At 38.9% G+C, this 18,841-nt stretch overlaps 1 protein-coding gene across 2 annotated transcripts in view; it reads right to left on the reverse strand.

Moving 5' to 3' along the window:
* The window catches only part of LOC128910883 (glypican-5-like), a 387,498-nt gene that overhangs the window by 245,585 nt on the left and 123,072 nt on the right, over positions 1 to 18,841 (reverse strand). Inside the window, exons 4-6 of one of the 2 annotated variants that reach the window (XM_054204810.1) lie at positions 7,182 to 7,312; positions 2,413 to 2,472; positions 384 to 509 (exon numbers count right to left, since the gene is read on the reverse strand). In XM_054204810.1, coding sequence (XP_054060785.1) covers positions 384 to 509; positions 2,413 to 2,472; positions 7,182 to 7,312 — 317 coding nt within the window. The remainder of the gene's footprint in view (positions 1 to 383; positions 510 to 2,412; positions 2,473 to 7,181; positions 7,313 to 18,841) is intronic. The other variant, XM_054204811.1, reaches the window with a different exon arrangement.

Consider the following 18,841-nt stretch of genomic DNA (forward strand, 5'->3'; position numbering starts at 1 on the left):
ACATGATGTTCAGCTCTGCAATAATGAGCCTATAAACAGCAGACTGGAATGGACCTCCAGCCAGGCACAGAGGTACCTCTTGCTAACTGAGCTTTAGAGGGTAAGGTCTCTCCTACAGACAAAAAGCTGTCTCTTTATAGAGAAAGAAATGGACTCTACAAAGCAGCCCTTCAAGAAAGGGCCCCCCTATATTTAATACAGATACCTAAACCTCAGCATTAACAACTTTTTATTTCAGCAAAATCCTTGCTCAATTAAGAATGAAGTTCACGATGAAGGAGAAATTTGCGATGACAAGAGTGTCTCAGAATGCTTCTGAACCTGCAGAAGGATATGAAGTCACCTTTTTCACCATTAGGGAAAACTTTCAGTGGTAACTTTACCTTTCTACAACATCCTCTCCATTCCAGCAGGTTGAGCTGTCTCTCATCACCAGGTCTCCATCGCACAGCCTTTCTGCTATAGAGGCATGAAAGGTTCGGGAGCGCTTCATGTAATTGATGAACTCTCTGTAATGTAGGAAGAATACATTTAACAACAGAACAGTACAGTTATGGTTTAAGCCCCCTGTCAACTTAACCCTCCACAAGATTAAGAGTTTAGAAACCTTACAGAAATTTTAGACATCCAAACTGATTAATTTCTATTTCTAGTTTATTTCTATTCCTACGTATCACCCAGTCTTACTTCATCCAGTGTTAATACACAATTACATACAAAGGGTGGTTTTAACAAATTACCTTAAGACATCTCACACAAAATTTGAAAAAAGTCTACACCTACTGTCTCTGTATAAACAGATCAAAAAATTGTGAGAAAACATTATCATTAAAGGAGTGGGCTTTTTCCCTGTTACTGGAAGTGAATATTTCTCCATTTCCTGCACGCGTGAGATGAATTAAGAACACTGTCAACAACCTCCTGAGTGGAAAAGGCTTCCTAAAGCTATATCTCATCACAAAATCCGCAATATGCTCTAAGGACCCCACAGAGGCAACAGTACAGAAAGTCATCTCCTTGAGATCTGGTGAGGCCAATTCCTCCCCATCATCACTATCTATGTCACATTCTTACCAGAAAGAAATTTCTCTCTCATCATGTCTGACACCTCCTCACCTGTTAGGAGGAGGCTGTGCCTGCTGCTTTGGTGAATAACCCAAGCTCCTGGTCAGCACAAACAGCTCATTTCTGACCACGTGTGAATGGAAAAACACCTTGTGGGCAAACTGCTGCCTCTTTTATAACCTGATTATACCCATAATATCTATCTGTCTGAGATAGCCATAAAAATAAACTGTGACAAAACAACTGTTAATTCAGCATACAATTGAGAGTATTTCAGAATGAGAAAGTACCCTATTTCCACAGCTTTAGAAGCTCATCTTTGGTATAAGTTGTTAAAGGTATTAAGAACAAGACGCAAGGCACAAAAACTGAGCTAGAGCTATCTGCTTGTCTCAGAAGTCCCTCAACAACCCTATTGGGAAGGCCAAAGGACTCATTCTGGTTTATAATCTTTCTGCCTGGCAGGCTGTAAGGGGACACTGCACTGAAGAGGTGCCTGGGGATGCAGCTAGATGGAGCTTGGCACAAAACCGGTCAGGATTTATAATCCTTTTGGGAGCAACAGGTGCTTCAAACAATATCAAAGTCCACTGCTAGGTATCTACCCCTACAAGGTTTAGGCAGTGGTCATCCCTTCCCACAGCTGTCCATGCTTTCTCAACAGCATTTAACCATCCCATTTATCCCGTGTTATGAGATCCTGCTCTAGATAAATTAGTCATCACACGGTCCTAAGCAACCAACTTACCCTAACAATGCAGGAAAGGTGTTGTTTTAAGCAAAGAAAAAAGCAGGAATTTGGGTGCCTACAATGAGGGAATCAATATTTCTACCTCTTGACCACTACTTACAAATATGAGCTCTAAGTATTCACACAGTGTATCTAGGCCCAGACAGAAAGCCACCTACCTGACAGAAGAGCCTAAGTGTATCAATTATGAAAGGTGACACAGATGCTAAAGATTTTACGGGTTCTGAAATGGAGGTTTCTTTGCAGGAAGAAAAGAGAACCCTTTAAGAGTTTAAAGGTTGTCTTACTCAGCTCACCCCAAGAGGCTTAAACTCCTTTGTATTTTCAGCAGAGTGGCGCTCTGACATTTCAAAGGAGCATTTTAGCAAAGGTAGAATTCTGTGTCTAGCTCTTAATCTTAACAAGTGAAAATATTTACTTTTCATCAGTATAAAACTAAACACACTAGATAGAAAATCTATGATTTCCCAGTGCCCCACAGTATAAAAGCAGTAATCAAAAGTACGCCAACTCCTAGATTACAGCTCAAACAGCAGCTTAAAACGGAGATGAGTTAAGTGTACAGACAAAGTATGTCACCTTGTTTTCATTCTTACCGAGAGATTTTTTTCAAACTTCTTGATTTGTCATTCTTTGAAGCTTTCAGAGGCAGAGAACTGGAATAGGCCGGGGAGAATAAGCATCAATCAGGAGAGGTTGGGGAGTAGGGGAGAAGCAGGAATTCAGGCAAATGAGGAAAAGAAATGAGAAACAAAAGAGAAAAGTAAAAATTATTTGAAAGAAAGGTCATCAAGCACATGCATAGGATAATATAAGAAAACAAATAAGGAGGAAAATTGTCATGAGATTTTTCCAAAGTATAGATGCAATTAAAAATGTCAATGTAATACTGAAAAAAAATACAGCTGAGATTGCTTCTCACAATTATTTTCAAATAAGAGCACAATTACAAATGCAGCAAACACAGCAAAAAGCTGAAAATAAATTCAGTGGTACTTAAATTAACTATAACTGATACCAAATGGAAAAACTGTAAATATATGAGGCTATACAAGAAAACAACGGCAAACAGTTTAGAACAAGCACCATGGGAAGGGGGATACAATTGAGTAGCATTCATTTTCTGGTACAATGAGCAATTTGCTGTCTGTTAATAAATAATGTGAATACAGATATTTTTTGCTGTTTGGTTCTGGTCAGATTGCACCACTGAAAAAAAAAAACCAACCAAAACAACCAACTTTCCAAAACAGGAGAGACAGGCTCTAAGGCTATATTGGAGGAAAAACTGTGGAAATAACACTGGGAGTTTATTTTGTGGCACTGATATCCCGGAGTTCCCTTAATTAACATTAAACATTGTATTTAACATTAACGCTATGATGCAATTTTACACTTACGTGATTTGATACCACATTCTGCTCTTTCTCATACCCGTACTGCCATGTATAAAGCAAAGGCAGCAGCTGGAGCAATGCATGTCTACCTGGACTACAGGTTAAGTGGCACTTGCCAATCCAGTTAACTCTTACTGGAAAGAGTAAGCACCAGCTTCAGCAGCTCTGAGGACACCCGGAGCTTTCTGGGAGCTAGCGACAGGGGTGGCCACAGCAGAGGATGGACCTGCACTGACCATCAGGTGAGTGTCACCTGTCATCACTGAAGCAGTGATGACTCCAACATAGCCAGTCAAAAAAGGAAACGAGAATTTCTAACTGGGAAAATCTGGACCTGCTGAAACTTCTGCCGTGGACAATCAGTCAGAAATGTTTGATTTGTTTCCACAGTAAGTTAATTTGCATCTAGGACTAATAATCTGTTTTGTACTCACAGTTTAATACTCTAATTTTAGTAATATCATGTGATGCCTGACCCAACAGATAGTTAATTTTAAATAAAATAGGTGCTATTGACTTCAAACATTCCCCCAAAACCCTCAAAATTTTTTATTTTAAGATGTATAAAAGATCCCTAAGTCCACAGCACAATAAAGAAATACCAACAAAATATCATTTCAAAGCCTGCCTCCTCCAATTAGGGACCTAGTGTCATGTTATAGGTCTTTGCTAAACATAACATTTGTTCATACAGATCTGTAACCAGTCTATGTTTAGTGGTTCGAAATATTACATGCAGCAGACATGCTAAAAGGCCAATATTTTTGCTGCTCCTCTTTGCCCAGAGTCCAGACCCCGACCAGAATAGTACTTTGTGCTGAACTCAGCACTAACATTCCAATTTACTGATTGAGATTCTGTACATGCCATGTTCATTCCCTGTACCATCATATGGTTTCAATTTTCTTGTCATCTCTACTACATGTTACAGTAACCTCCACATTAAAAAATGACTACAGCAGCAACCCTGCCAGTTTCAGTTAATCCCTGAATACGATTGTGTAATACAAAAAAAAAAAAAAAAAGAAAAAAATTACTACTCAAACCTATATTTTTCAGCTTAATCAGAGGAAAAGTTTTCCTACAAGATCATAGAACATTTATAAAAAGTTTCAGCTTCTTACACTACTTTCTCTAACAGTGTTAAATAAAAAAAAAATATGCAGGAATGGAATGCAGAGGAAAATAAAGAAAGATGGGAAAACTTCCTGGAACCCATGAGAGTAAGAGGAGCAGGAAAGGGTTCAACTACCACAAAAGACGATCCAGTTGCTGCGTGAATTCAGGGACCGTGCAGGACCACGCTGTGCAGATCAGTGGAGGGTGAGAAGGACTGCCTCCAGCCAGACTCAAAAACCACATGCCCAGAAGAAAGATGTCAGGCACAGAGAGACCACCTTAACAGTCCCACTTTTCAACTGCATGAGCAGCCTTGGCTCTACTCAACAGCTGAAACCAGAGGTTCTCAAACTCTTTGGAAAAGCAGCTTGATTTTGTAACTGGCCTTGCAAAGATGTAATACCTTTGGAGCAAACACACGTATGGACGTATAAGCTGTCTGGCACTAGATTTTTAAGGGCGTCTCTAAGCAGGTACTACAGAAGAGACAAGAGGTCACTATTGTGGTTTCTGCTACAGATGTCCTAACCAGAGCGGTGGTTCTCTTTGAGCTTGGGAACATTCTGACACATTAATGGAACGAGCCACAGCTTTTCTGTTTACTTGGGGAGTGCTGGCTCATTCCTTCTCTTTTTCTTTCCTTATTCTGAAAGGCAGGAGTCATGTTCCACGCTCCGCTTGAGCTAAGGATAATTTGGAGGGATGTCTACTACACAGACCAACAGACAGACTCAGTCGCGCCGATTCCCTGGGTGACCTTGTACCTAAACTGACAGAGAGCTGACGTTCTTGCTCTTCATTTTTCAAATCGCCAGAAGGAATGGCACCAAAAAAGATTCACGTAATTACTCTCATAATCTAGATCCCCTGTAGCAGTTATCTGTCGCTCTAAGTGCATTTTACACAACCCACTGCAGGAATGATTTCACCCATCCATTATAAAATTTTATTACCTAAAATTGCTTTTTATTGATATCATATGTGATTAAATGATAGATGATGAACACCACAGTGATGTAGCCAACCACTGTGTATTTCACTCTATTTACTATTTCACAATCATTTCCAAGAAGCAAAGTACAAGCTTCATGCCATGTGTTTTATAGGAAGCTGTGGAAAATTTAAAAATATTCTCCGCTTCTTATTAATTATGGCATGGCTCCATCATTCATTTTTGGTGCACAGGCTCTCCACAATACCTATCAACACACTATTTCAGTAATATTTTATGCTAATTATGTAAGGATGGCCTTAGTTTAGATTTTTTGGATAAATTAATTTTCAATGCACAGACCAATTTTGGAAAACTGTCTAATTTAGCGTATATGAGTTTTAGTATATTTTTTTTTTCCATCTACAGGTCTCACATTTTAGAAAAAATCAATATCCAAATAATTCTAGATGGTTGGGAAGGGTGGGAGCAGATCCTCAGGTGAGAAAGAACTGTTGTCATGCTATTAAAGACTCCAATTTGCATCTGTTTAAGAGGTTACCTGTTCATAGGTTGGCAATTCTGCCTTTTTGGTTGCCAGTGTGTAAGGCCCAGAGAAGTCAATGAGTTGTACAGAAGATGGCCTAGGGCTCTGTGCTATTTCGGTAGTTGTACTACAACTGTTCTTTGGATTATTACTGCTGAAATTATTAATTCAATTTCCTTAATGCTCTTTTCTATGATTTGCATGGTAAAAATTGATTAGCTCCAAGCACAAACTGTTGTGTTTTGGTTTTAAATTACAAAAGGGATAAAAATATCACTATCGCTCAAAAAACTTAGTTTCCTGCTATTACTTTTATCTTTTAAAGCAGCGTTTGTTTCATTCATGCAATATTAGATGAGAATTAAAATAAGAATGGATAAAAATCTCATCTTCACTACTTAAACTCCAGAATCCAGACTATGGAAATTTTAATATTGCTGTCTGTCATCCACCTGTCCAACATACAGAGATACACATGGACTCCCTGGGCACATCAGACACTGCTCTCAGATAGAGGAGTAAGCCCAGCATGATTCCACTCAATTCGTGGAAGTTGTTCCAGATCAGTACTGGTGTTACAGGGACCAACATGTTAGCCAGAAATATGTCATTGTGATTTTATGGTCAGTTAGCCCTCACATCTACTCATGTATCATGAGTAGGATTGCAAAGACAACCTTCCTGCCCCACTTAGAATTTACAGAAAACCAATCCAGGAGCTACATGAGGGAAAGTGAAAGACTAGGAGATCTGGGAGCAGGAATACTCCTGCCAGGGCCAGTGGCAGCAATTCAGCTGCCTAGTGTCTCTGCTGGCATGCAGCTGAAGAACAGAAGCCAAGACAGACACAACAAGCCTAAACATAAATGCTTCTGCTCTTGCTCTGTTAGGTAACAAATCAAGGAGATTGCAAGGGATCTTATTACTCCTCCCCAGCCCTGAGAAATGAGGGACTGTGTGTGAGGGCAATGAATCTTTCCTTTTCCCCCTTTCCACCTCTGCCCCTGGATAAGCTTAAAGTCCTTCAAGACCTGGGCAGTTGTATTTTAAGTAATTTAGACTCAACTGTGGAAATTTTCCAGACTTTGTTGAGGAAAGCTTTCATTGTTTTCATTGGAAGTTTCTGGAAATAATGAACACCTTGGCACTAAGTAATAACATCAAGTCTGGCCTGTAAAGAGCTTCTCTTGGAGAGACCTGCAATGTAATACACACAACCACATCTCTGTCACTATCAGTGATGGCGACGGCTGGAGAGCACACAGACAGGGTGACAGAACCGTGGCTCTGGTTTAAACACTACGCTGCAAGGAACCATTTACAGAAATTGTGAGGAGAGTTTATTTCAAAGCAACTGTTGCTTAGGGTTACCTTCTTTTATTGTTCAGACTAGCGTGAGCCATCATGAATGTCCGGGTTTCAGTTGCTTCCTTCACTGGCACTATATTGTCTGATGACAGGTTCCCTTCTTGTTGTTTGGGCTGTCCACACACTTTATCAACCTGTATGAAAGGAAGGGAAAGGAAAACCAGGTTTGAATGGAGAAACTGATTTACAATTGCCCAAAGGTCTGCTTGTTCCTTGTGGTCAGTGTTTACCGCAAGAGAAGGTATCTGGGTGAAAGAAAGAAAGCATTCTTCTTTCCAGGACCTGGAAACTAGTCTCCTGCATAAAAATGACCAAATTAAGAGACAGTGAAAAAAGCACTGCGACCAGAAAACCAACAGTCATGGATTTGTCACTGCATACCTGGACTAGAGCATACCTGGCTGAAAGAGTGACTTGATGGAAGTGTTGCCTAAGCAAACTTTTATTTAGAAACATACCTGGAGTTTGAAGGTACACAGATTTTTGTGGAACATCTGTTCAGTATACAGAAAGCAGAGTCTATTTGGTGTTTGAGGGGGCTTGTAATAAAAAGACAACTGAGGCTTCCAGCCTGTAACCAGACACTAGACAATACTGCCTTGAAAAAAGGAAATAAGCAAAAGAATTTAGCATCAACAAATCACTGTCAAAAGAGTCTTCTCTCAGACAAAACAGAATGAAAAGAGAATTTCCAGACCTAGGAATCATTAGTGCCTTGGATCCTAGATTCAGAACACTTAACATCGTTCAGCCATTTGCCCTTGTTGCCCTTCCTGAAGTCTCTCACAAGGGATTTAATACCAGACCAGGAGAACGCAACCTTGTGTTTAAACTTGTGTGCTGTGGTTCCAGCACTGCTCCTGATTCCTGCCACATTTATTTGCTGTAACAGCTTTAAGTGACAACAGTAAGACAAACCTCTTCCCCTTCTAATCCACAAATAAGTAATCTGTAATGTTTTCACTTACACTTAAATCCTCAAGCAAACATGAAAAGAAGACAAAGGAAATCCTACTGTGGGCATGGGACTAACAGAGACCTTAATCACACAGAATCCATCATCCCGCGTAGTGCTGAATTTGGTATTCCTTCTTCAATTTTCCATTATAACCAGAGTGAGATGGATTGTTGCTGGTCTGTGCATTTTACTGCATCTTTAAACTGCCTATCTGCTGAATATTTCAGACCACAGATGACTTCAGATAATTTGCTCTGCCTCTTTGCACCACTATGTCATATATGTCAGTACAAGTACAGGACAATTTTCTTACCTTAGCACATATCCTCCAGGAAAACTACTGCTATGTAAAGCTAAGATATTTTCCTCTAAAAAAAACAGGCTAGTTGAACGTGAAGAGCTGGAAGCTGCATACGCATGACACTTAAAATCAACTTCAGTTACATGGATTACAGCCTGGTCCAGTATAAGACGTTGTGAAGAACCTAAAACTGTAGCAATTGAATACGAACGTACTGGATTAATCCTGACATACCTCCAAGCAGCCAGAGCGGGAGCCAGCTGCCTCACTCAACACCATGCCCTGTGTACACTGTTCTGGTCTCACCAGGGACTAGCACATCATTGCTTTAAAACGCAACTTTGTGAAATGAAATATTCTATTTCAGTCCCTTCTAAACTTCTGAAAAGAAAAAAAAAAACACTCTATGCAAATGAAAATATAAACCAAAAACGGCTTTTGAACCCTTTGGAGCTGGACAGAGGGTACCACACAGCTAGAGACAGGATGCTCCTTCCTGTGCCCCAGGTTTCCCAGGTCTCCTACAGCATACAGACCCAAATTCCCAGCACAGGTTTCTGCAAAGTCCATCTTAGATTACATCATGTCACAAAAGTTCATGTCTTCAAATTATACACACCTCAAATCTAGTCACCGGGGATTTAAAAACAGTTTTAATCAACTAACACCAGAGCGGTTTGGAAAAGCAATGTGGTTCCCATATATATAAGCAATGAAGAACTCCCAAGTTTTTTCTCTTTCCTGTGAGAAGTTTCAAAGAGATTTAGAGTCATCATTTTTGTTGTGAATCAAGAATTTAAGCATCCAAACGAAAATACTCACTTTGTTTTGATTTGTATTTTTGATACCATAGAAATAACATTATTCTTTAAATTGCCGAAGTTTCAGTATTTTCTATGCCAAACCATAACTTTGGGGTTTTGTTTTTAACCAGTAATAACAGTTTCCTGCATATCAAGCAAACCCACAGTATTTTAAGGCAAACATATTTCTCACTGGAAAGTTTTAACCAGTTCTACTCCATTAAAAAGAAAGTTAAATTAAATTAAATTAAAAATTCATTAAACGAAAGGGCAAACCACATTCACACTTTTTGTCGTGCAGGCCTTTTAGTGCCTTTCTTCTCAATAATATGCTAAGAAACACTAGTAATGCTTCATAATTCAAATTACTGCACAGACACTTCAATCTGAAGTGAGATTAACAAAATGGAAGGTACAATAACGATATATTATTAGTAATAGCAGTAGCTTTTAAATGTCTCAGTTGAGATCCAGACTGCATTTTACTGGGAAGAAAAAAACACAATAGTGTGAGGCAGTCCCTGTCAAACAGCATTTGACACTTAAAGGAACAAAAAAATTATGAGAAACTGGTGCAGAGGTACAAAGTGACTTCTCCACTGTCACAGCAGGGGCCCACGGCAGCCCACAGGTCATGCTGTGTGTAGTCAATGTCCTTGTGCAGCTCAGCCCAACAGCCCTTATCCCAGACGCAGCTCCCCAGGCTGGTTCCAGGTAGGGCCTGGGCAGCTCCAGCATGGCCAGGCTGGCAGCTCATCAACCCTCTTTTCTTCGCACCCCTTCCCGCATGACATTTCTTTAAGGTTAGTGGATCACTGGATGTTATTCCTTCCCAACCTCCTTGGGGAAGCAAGGATGGAGGATTTTGCCCCACCACTGCCCTCGCGATGTGTACAGGTGGTTTGAGAACTTATGCTCATGAAGGTGAAAGTACCCTACAACTTTGGATGCAAAGAGTAAACTCCCTCCCAAGAGACTGTCTCCCACGGCTCTTGAGTTACTCCTATTTGGCATATTTGTTTCAGATTTTGGATGAGTTAAACAGAAACTTGATTGTTTGGGGTTTTTTTTTTTTTACATTTTTTTCACGTGGTCTAGCTTTGACATCTCACTGAAATTTTTACTTTTCCTGCAAAATAAAATAAGAGAAAAGGTTGAATTTTACTAGCTAATTTTGGCAGTCACAAAGTTGATGGAAAGGATGAGAATACTCACATACAAAAAAACCATCTCAAACTTCCAGCTAGGACATCTATGAAAAATGAGCTAATGTTGTGTAAATTAAAAAGTATGATGCATGCCATTTTAAAAAAGAAAAAAAAAAAAAAAAAAAAGGTGTTTTCTGACCCTGCAACATCTGGAATCTACTGTTACAAATTACCTGTCTGTTAACAACAGTAAGAACACAGAGGGTTTCAGGGTTTCCCTCCCATCCTAAGGGGACTAAACAACTGCACTGTCAGTTTAACTCGGAGCTCGTGGCCTCACCACCCAAAGGAAAAATATCACTACTAAAAATGGTGACTGGGATTTTAAAGATTTATTTCTTTGTACGTGTGACTTACTGCTTTCAAGTTATCTCTTAAACTGAAAGTGTAGACTAAGCTATTTACTCATTTATTTATTTTTAAGCAGAAGCTAACACTCCTCAACTGACACTGGACATTAGAATTTGACACAATAACAAAGACCATCAAATATTGTGAAAGGCAGGAGAACTGCAAAGCCTCAGCTGCAAAGAACTGAAGATACCAGTGATAAAATTTAACAAAAACTAACAGAAGCAGAAAATCCATTGCTCTTTTCCTAAATTCAATTTTTAGTACACAGACTAATCAGGAATTAACATAAAGAATGACTAAGCTCATTAATTTCTTTGATTTTTAAACTTAAAAATAAGCCTGCCAATCTCAAATTGCAAACTGACAGAAAAATCATCCCTCATTAACTAGAAAAACACTAAGGTCATTCCTCCTGTCTCTTTGATTATATTTAATCAAGTCTGCCTTCTAACAGTGAACAGCTGAAAACTAGTATTCCTCATACCACATTATCTTCTGAATTATCCATAATGTTTCACAATTCTATGCACTTTTCTTTGGATTAAAGCTTTTTTTACTTATACACCAATGATTTTTCTTAAATATCTGTCTTTCTAACAACCATAGATACATTTCTTCTCCTGTGAACTCTCCTTTGTAATGAAACACAGAGTCATATATATATGGATTATTTGACCTCTTACTATTTGTTCCTTAAAAGAATGACTATTTACAATCACTACAGAGGCTTAACAAAATAAATTGAAAAAAAATCTCATCCGAAATCTTTTGAACTCTTACAGCTTGAGCAACCTTAAACATTGAGGTCATATTTAATATACCTAATATAATCAAACAAGGGAAAAATGTCATGCCCTTCTAGATACCAAGAGAATCTTATCTCTCCAAAGCAGGAGACCTTTTCGCTAGTTCAGAACACTAATTTTCTTTGATTTTGTAATGGGAAGCTTAGTATTTTAAAATACAAGATTTTTCTAGTGATTGGGCTTTGAGTTATTAAAACGCTGTTTTCCGGCAGATTTCTGCCCCCCCCGCCCCGATCTGTAACCCAGTTCAGCTCTGCAAAAACCCAGCATCTGGGTGAACGCCTCTGACAAGCGACTCCCCTCTGCCCAGATTCCCAATGGCTGTACCCTGCACCACACGTGCCACAAACACCTTTCAAATCAGAACTGGAGCTTGCTGGTTCCACTTGCCAACTTTGAAGTGAAGGAAGCAAGAAACACTGAGTTATGGGGAAATCGGGATTGAATTTTCAGACTTGCACGTTCACATGGGATCTCGTTTCATTTGGGTCAGATGTACCCTTATCACTTGATTACTAATAGCAGAAGACACCAGCAGATATCTTGCTTGTCATTTGCTCTAAGTCATCAACCAAAGTTCATTAAGTAAATAAAGAATCCTCTCCTTTGGAGTGGCTGTCACCTGTTACTATAGTATTGTTGCAAAACATTCATTTCCAATGAACAAAAGAAGAGCGGGAGCACGTTTGATAAAATGTAAACCAGGGCTTATTGCTCATTGCCACTGTCTGCTTATTGAACAATATCTTACACTTGATGAAGCAGCAATAGCTGAGAAAATAAGAAAGATCATTAGGAAAAGTGAGCAAGTAACCTTTGATTTTTGCCTTCTTTTGAATATTCTCTCTCCTACAGAATGACTCAAGTTGCGCCAGGGGAGGCTTAAATCGGATATTAGGATGAAAGGGTTATCAAGCACTGGAACAGGTTGCCCAAGGAAGTGGTTGAGGCACCATCCCTGAAGGTATTTAAAAGATGGGTAGACACAGTGCTTAGAGATATGGTTTAGTGATGGTTTTTGTCAGAGTTAGGTTGATGGTTGGACTAGATGATCTGAAAGGTCCCTTCCAACCTAGGCAATGCTATGGTCCTGTGATATGCTACCTATTACAAATGCAGCATTTTTCTCGTAGCAAAGTTCAGCAATACATAAACTATGGGATTGTTAGTTCATTTTCCTACAGGAATATGTTGTGTTTCACTTGGGAGGAGAACATTCTCCTCTCTCTTATCTTGAATCTATTGGACAGTTTAATGTAAATTCACTTCCTACAAATCTGAAAATCGTCATTTAGAGAAGTTGACCATTACTAGATACTAGAGATACCACCATGGAGAGTGGCATTAATTCCTCAGGGGCAGAAAAACCTTCTGTTGGAGTTGACACATACTTAGACATCAAAGAATCCAGCCATGGAATCTAAATCCATAAGAAATTAGGTTCTGTGTGTTCTCTGCTGCCTCTGGAAATAGCTGGCTTTAATAAAGTGATTTGAATTACAGTCCCATTTCTAGGTTCAGTTTTGGAATCAAGATAGAAATGTGCCAGAAATAAACAACAAAGTCCTGTAAAAGGAAGAGCTCACATTCTGAGGACAAACCTAGAAACTATAGGTATATCCTGAAAAATAAGGGACAACTACAAAGATATTGAGATACACATCGTCTTGATATTTTTACAAAACACTCAGGCTCCTGTTGCTCCTAGGCACATCTCACAATCTCCCTCAAACAAAAAAAATCAAGAGGAAAGTAGTCTTGTCTTAGCAAGAATGCAGAAGTACTGGAAAACTATTTAACACCGCTGACATATATTAAATGATCTTCCATGCTTTGGTGTGCTACTGTTCTGCACTCAAAGGTGGGGAAACTCTGCACCCTGTACAAGTGGTTATTGCCTCTTCTTTAATGAGCAGTAGCCAAAAAGATCTCAGAGGACCTCCCTAATTGCATCGTAGGTTCAATCAGCGAGGGAGTTGGAGTAGTAGCACGTATGCGATCCCAAGCACCCCACTGCAAACTCAGAAACGCATTGCCATTTTACAGGTATACATATAAAGAGAGTTGTATGGGGAGAAGTAGAATTAATTAGTCATAGGGATTTTCAATATGGAATAGGATGCAAACTCACACAAACTCCAAGTCAAAGAGGGGCAGGTTTCAAGCATACAGAATTTACAGGAGAAAAATTTACACAGCTGCAATCAACTACCTCTTATGTATTTCTAGAGGGTCCAACCTGAGGTGTTACAAGGCCAAGCAGGACTCCTGGAGGTCTTTATAAAAAATTTTACTTATAGACTCTGTTCATCTATTCAACAATTCATTTGTCTTCCATTTTAACTAAGGTCAGGTTTCCAGGCTGTTAAGATATATTGAGAAAGCATTCAGCAAAAGTGGAGTATCAGTAGTATTCTGCAAACAGCCCTGAAATTGGTTCTTGACAGGAGAAAAGTGCTGCATTAGGAGGTTTTGTGCTTGTGTGAATCAACATTTTTGTCTTTTGTAGGTTCTGTCTGTGGCAAGTGAGTCATCCTTTCAGGCATCGACACTGAGCACGCACGATGGTCAAATTCTGCAGCAGCTACTCAAATTAATCAGATTCTACAAGGCCCTCTCCCAAATTAAAAATGCAAATGATGAATTACAAGAATTTGGAATCTTATTGTACAAGATCCTTAAGAGAGAGTTGTTAGATAATCTGTACTAAGCCAAGTAACTGGGCATGCCACGAAGCTTGCATCTGAATGCATACATACAGGTTTTGTTCACAGTAGCTGAGGAGTTCTGGAAAAATGTGAAATAATGAAATACCTTACACGATATCAGATATTTCAAGAATTCTATACAGCTTGTATCTACCAAATTTTTACTGTCACTTACAATGATGTGCTTTCCTGCTCTCACTGGCTTTGAAATTGCATACGCTGGTCAGGATACCAAACTATCCACAGCTTATCTCCATGTGTAAAATCTTTTAAGCACACATAAATCAATAACTTTGTCTATTTTGTTAGGATTTTTAAAAACATTTTTATTCAAATTGTAGATATATTTACCCAGCTGAAAAAAGAAGTGGCAATCATTTATAAAGCCAAAACAAAATATGAACGGCACCTGAGGGGTAACAACAGCTCTCCTCTTCCCCCACAATACCCCCAAGATTCAGTACTAATCTTTCCTGACAATCAGCCTTTGTTCGTTGTGACATTTGTCCTTAGATATTGACAACCTAGAAAGGTTAAGCTCAATTTTATAATTAATTACAATAATCTAGTATGGAAGGAAAATTCCATTGGGAATCAATCCAAGCGAGTCACTTTAAAAGCTTTCAGAAAAATTAGGTAACATTAAAGATAAATACGAAGAAAATCAATTAAAAGATTTTATTCAAATTTCCCTTTTATCGCTTTTCAAATTAATTACAGTATATCAAAATGGTATTGCATGTTATGTGTTTATTATTTATTCCCTTCAGTGAAAGCAATTATCAAAATATTACTGGAATTTCTTTTATCACTGCAAGCTTAAAACGTAACTCAGAAAAGCCCTTTATAGTTTGTTCTTCAAAGGTTCAATAACCAAGTACAAAAGGCAGCAGAGAAAGATCATACTTCTTACAAACACATACACAGAGATATATAGATATATAAAAAAGGCAAAACACACTCATATCCTTTATGTTCCTTGATACATAGTTATTGCGATTATAATTACAACAGAATTGCCAGAATGATTTTTAGTAACTGGCCAAGTTGACTGCAAGCACTCATTCTTCATATATGAACAAAAAATTGTAATGAATTACTAGTGTCCACGAAAACTAGAAACCTGACCCAGGTCTGATCCATGGAGAACGAAGTCACATAATTCTCTGAGCATGCAATTCAGCTTCATTTTAACACACTTTCATAGATGGGCATCACCACTCGGGTATTTAGGCACAAACCTAGACAGCCAAAACAATCATTCTAGCAGGCCTTTTGGTATATTAGTTCTAAACACAACTTTCAACTGAAGTGTTTTGTCGCCAGTCTTTATGTAATGCAAACAGAATTGTTTCTTGGTAGCTTTCGTGTGGCTGGCATTATGCAGTATATCCAAAAGACGGCAATGAACACTAACACAGAAGAAGACTCCCTTTTGCTTACTCCATAAATTACACTGATTCGGTGTCTGTAAAATATTCCGTTAATTAGATACATAATTTTTCAAATAAACTACATAACTGGTGTGCTAACAGGCTCTCGGCTAATTTGAAATGCTTCTCAAAACCATTGTGTATTCTATGTGGGTCCCTCTTCCTCTGCAGGGTGCTTGAAAGCAGGGCTGCATGAGCTGGGGACAAGCCCCAGGGTGGGGAAGGGACAGGCAGAGTGTCCACCCAGAAGAGAAGGGACCTTAGGCTCACAGGCTTGACAGCTCCTGGTCAAAATCTCCCCTTTCTATGCAGGTAGATATAGCCTAAGAACCAAGTTTCAGGAAAATAAATGCAGGAAACATTCCCTCAGTAAAAAGGTTTACTCCAAATCTCTTCGAGAAAAACTGATTCTGTTACTTTAAACTGATCTCTGAGTATGTTCAAGGGGATATTTCCAGGGAAGAGAGCATCCCTATTGAGGCCAGCTAATGCTGCCAATGTGATCCAAATTTTAAGATACAAGAAGAGTCATGTATATCCTATACATATATTTAAGAGCACCAATATACTTACCTTGAAAACATTTGCCAAAAATGTTAATCAAGATCAGGAAAACACCAATTTTCAGAAAAATTTTAAAATCCTTCTAGGATTTTTTTTTCTCTATTTACCATTCCTACAAGCATTTAGTTGGGTAGGTGAAATGCCTGAACTTTCTCTTCCAAAAGACATTATGAAAATGACCTAAAAAATACGCAGGAAGTCATCAGGCCATTGTAGCTTCACATTCTCATATTAGCTGAAATAATGCTGAAAGTTTATGCAATCACTAAATACACATGTCAATAACAACATCAAGACCTCCGAAGAAGGTCAGAACGACCTTCCATTTTGTATATAACAGGAATATAATAGAAAAGACTGGTGAACACATTCAATTCTTTTTTTTCATGAGATACATCAATTACAATTTTCTGACAGTTGCTGGCAAAATCAACAAGTTTTCTAGCGCCTTTTTTTTCTGAACACAAATAAGTAATTTTAGATGACGCTGAAGACTTGAGTAATTATTCAAGACCTGTAGCAACAGCATGTAGGACAATTATCAGGGCAGCAGCAGCCGCCCTCGTTTAAAATATTTAAAAGACATTTTTCACATTGAGACAAGCACATTACCTTTATAAGCAAATTCTAAGACTTCTCTCCTGTCCCCTAAGGAAATAACTTCTAATGCGGAAATTATGTGTTGCTTATAGTGGATACCAAAATAGCTGGTTTTTCCCTTTACCTCAGGACCTCAGGCAGATGTTATTAGGAGTTTCGCCATCAAAGAGGACCGGGACCCTGCACAGAACACAAAACCCTAGCTTCTCCTCGGGGCCTGATCCATCACATCTATTGGGACAGGTCTCACTGGCATCAAGGGGCTTTTGGTTTCTAAACACGTGTGGCAGGCAAACTCCCATCTTGTATACTTGGTGAAAGGAAGGATGCTTTGAGGATTTACTACAGTGATTGACTAATGTGGATGTATTTAGGACTGTTAAACCATTCACATCATTTTACTGGTTGAGCATTTCTGCAGTTGAAACTAGATGAAGATACCAAAGTTTAAGTCCAAACTGCAGATCAGACCTTTAACACTGTACCTTTGAATTTCATCAAGACAGAGATCTTTCTAGCAAGACAATAAGCACAATTATATGCATTATATGCATCCTGGTTTCAACTTCAGACTCAAATGCCAATCGATACATAAAGGAAACAGAATCTCAAGAAAGCACTGTCTTAAACTCCTGCTCTCTGCAGAATTCATTTTGACTATGCTCAGAGTGCTGGAATGGTACCATTATGACAGTTTGGTGTAAGGGAAGAGAACAGCGTGAAAATGGAGCTGAAAACAAGGGATAAAGATCCTTATAACAGATCCAAGACCATGACTCTTCCATTTATGGTTGTCGGGCCTTTTTTATTCTAAGCTTCATTTCTGATCCATGCTTTGGTAAAACAAAAGCAACAGAAGGATCCACTTTAAACGATTATATCTAGCCAAGAAATTTTGCCATTATTCCTTAATCTAGAAACTATCTCCTCACTAATGGCACACCAAAATTTCTGAGATCCATTCATGTACTTGTCTGACCCATTTCCGATGGAGTTCTGCAACAAGAGCAAACAAAAATAGCCTTTCTTTTGGTTTGAAATTTCTCAGACTTTGTGTAACATCTCAGAGAAATAATCCTAGAAAATATGAAGGAAATCAGACAGGATGCTTTCAAGCTGAAGGGTAGTGAAAACTTAACATTTTGCCTTTTAAAAACACAGCATAATCCAAATTAAGTCTCCTTTTACAATATTAAGTCTTACTCACTTAAAGATTGACAAACTCAAGCAGGGACATCAGGCATAATCAACAGTGAGTTATACAGTCACTTCAATAAACTGTGACTGCATCCATTTAACAAAAACTAATCACCTTTTGGGGGTAACTGACCGGATATGAGTTACCAGCTCTGACAACTTGCTGAATTAGTGTTAGCAATGCTGTCAAGAATCAATCACGCTTTATCAACCATGCAGTAAAGCAGCACGTTATGTATCATATCACATAAAAAGCAGCACAGTGCACACGTGTGGAGCTTTAAAGCCCACTGCATGTATGCAGAAAGCTGACAGAAAATAGGGATTATCAGCACAGAACCTGAATTAGTATGGAATAGATGCCCCAAAAGGGCAAAGGACTGGGTAGGAGAAAATTTTAATTGAGTCAGCAGCATGCCCTAGGGGCATTACATGGGCTAATGGTATCCTGGACTAAATTAGGACAAGTGGTGATCTGCCCTCCTATTCAGCACTGGCAAGGCCACACCTACAATACTGCGCCCGCTTCTGGGCACCAGGTGACCCTGTTTGAGCAAGGGAATTGGACTAGATGATGTCCCAAGGTCTCTCCCAACCAATCTGTGATTCTAAGAATTCACTTTTTGTACTTCCTTTGTGACTTCTGGTAAGTCACCTAAGGGTAAACAACACCCTCCTCCTACCCAAAAGATACTTAAGAGTAGGGAAGTAAAAATTTGGATGTCCTTGCT

The sequence above is a fragment of the Rissa tridactyla genome, chromosome 6 (assembly GCF_028500815.1).
Source record: "Rissa tridactyla isolate bRisTri1 chromosome 6, bRisTri1.patW.cur.20221130, whole genome shotgun sequence".
In the NCBI taxonomy this organism is placed as follows: Eukaryota; Metazoa; Chordata; class Aves; order Charadriiformes; family Laridae; genus Rissa; species Rissa tridactyla.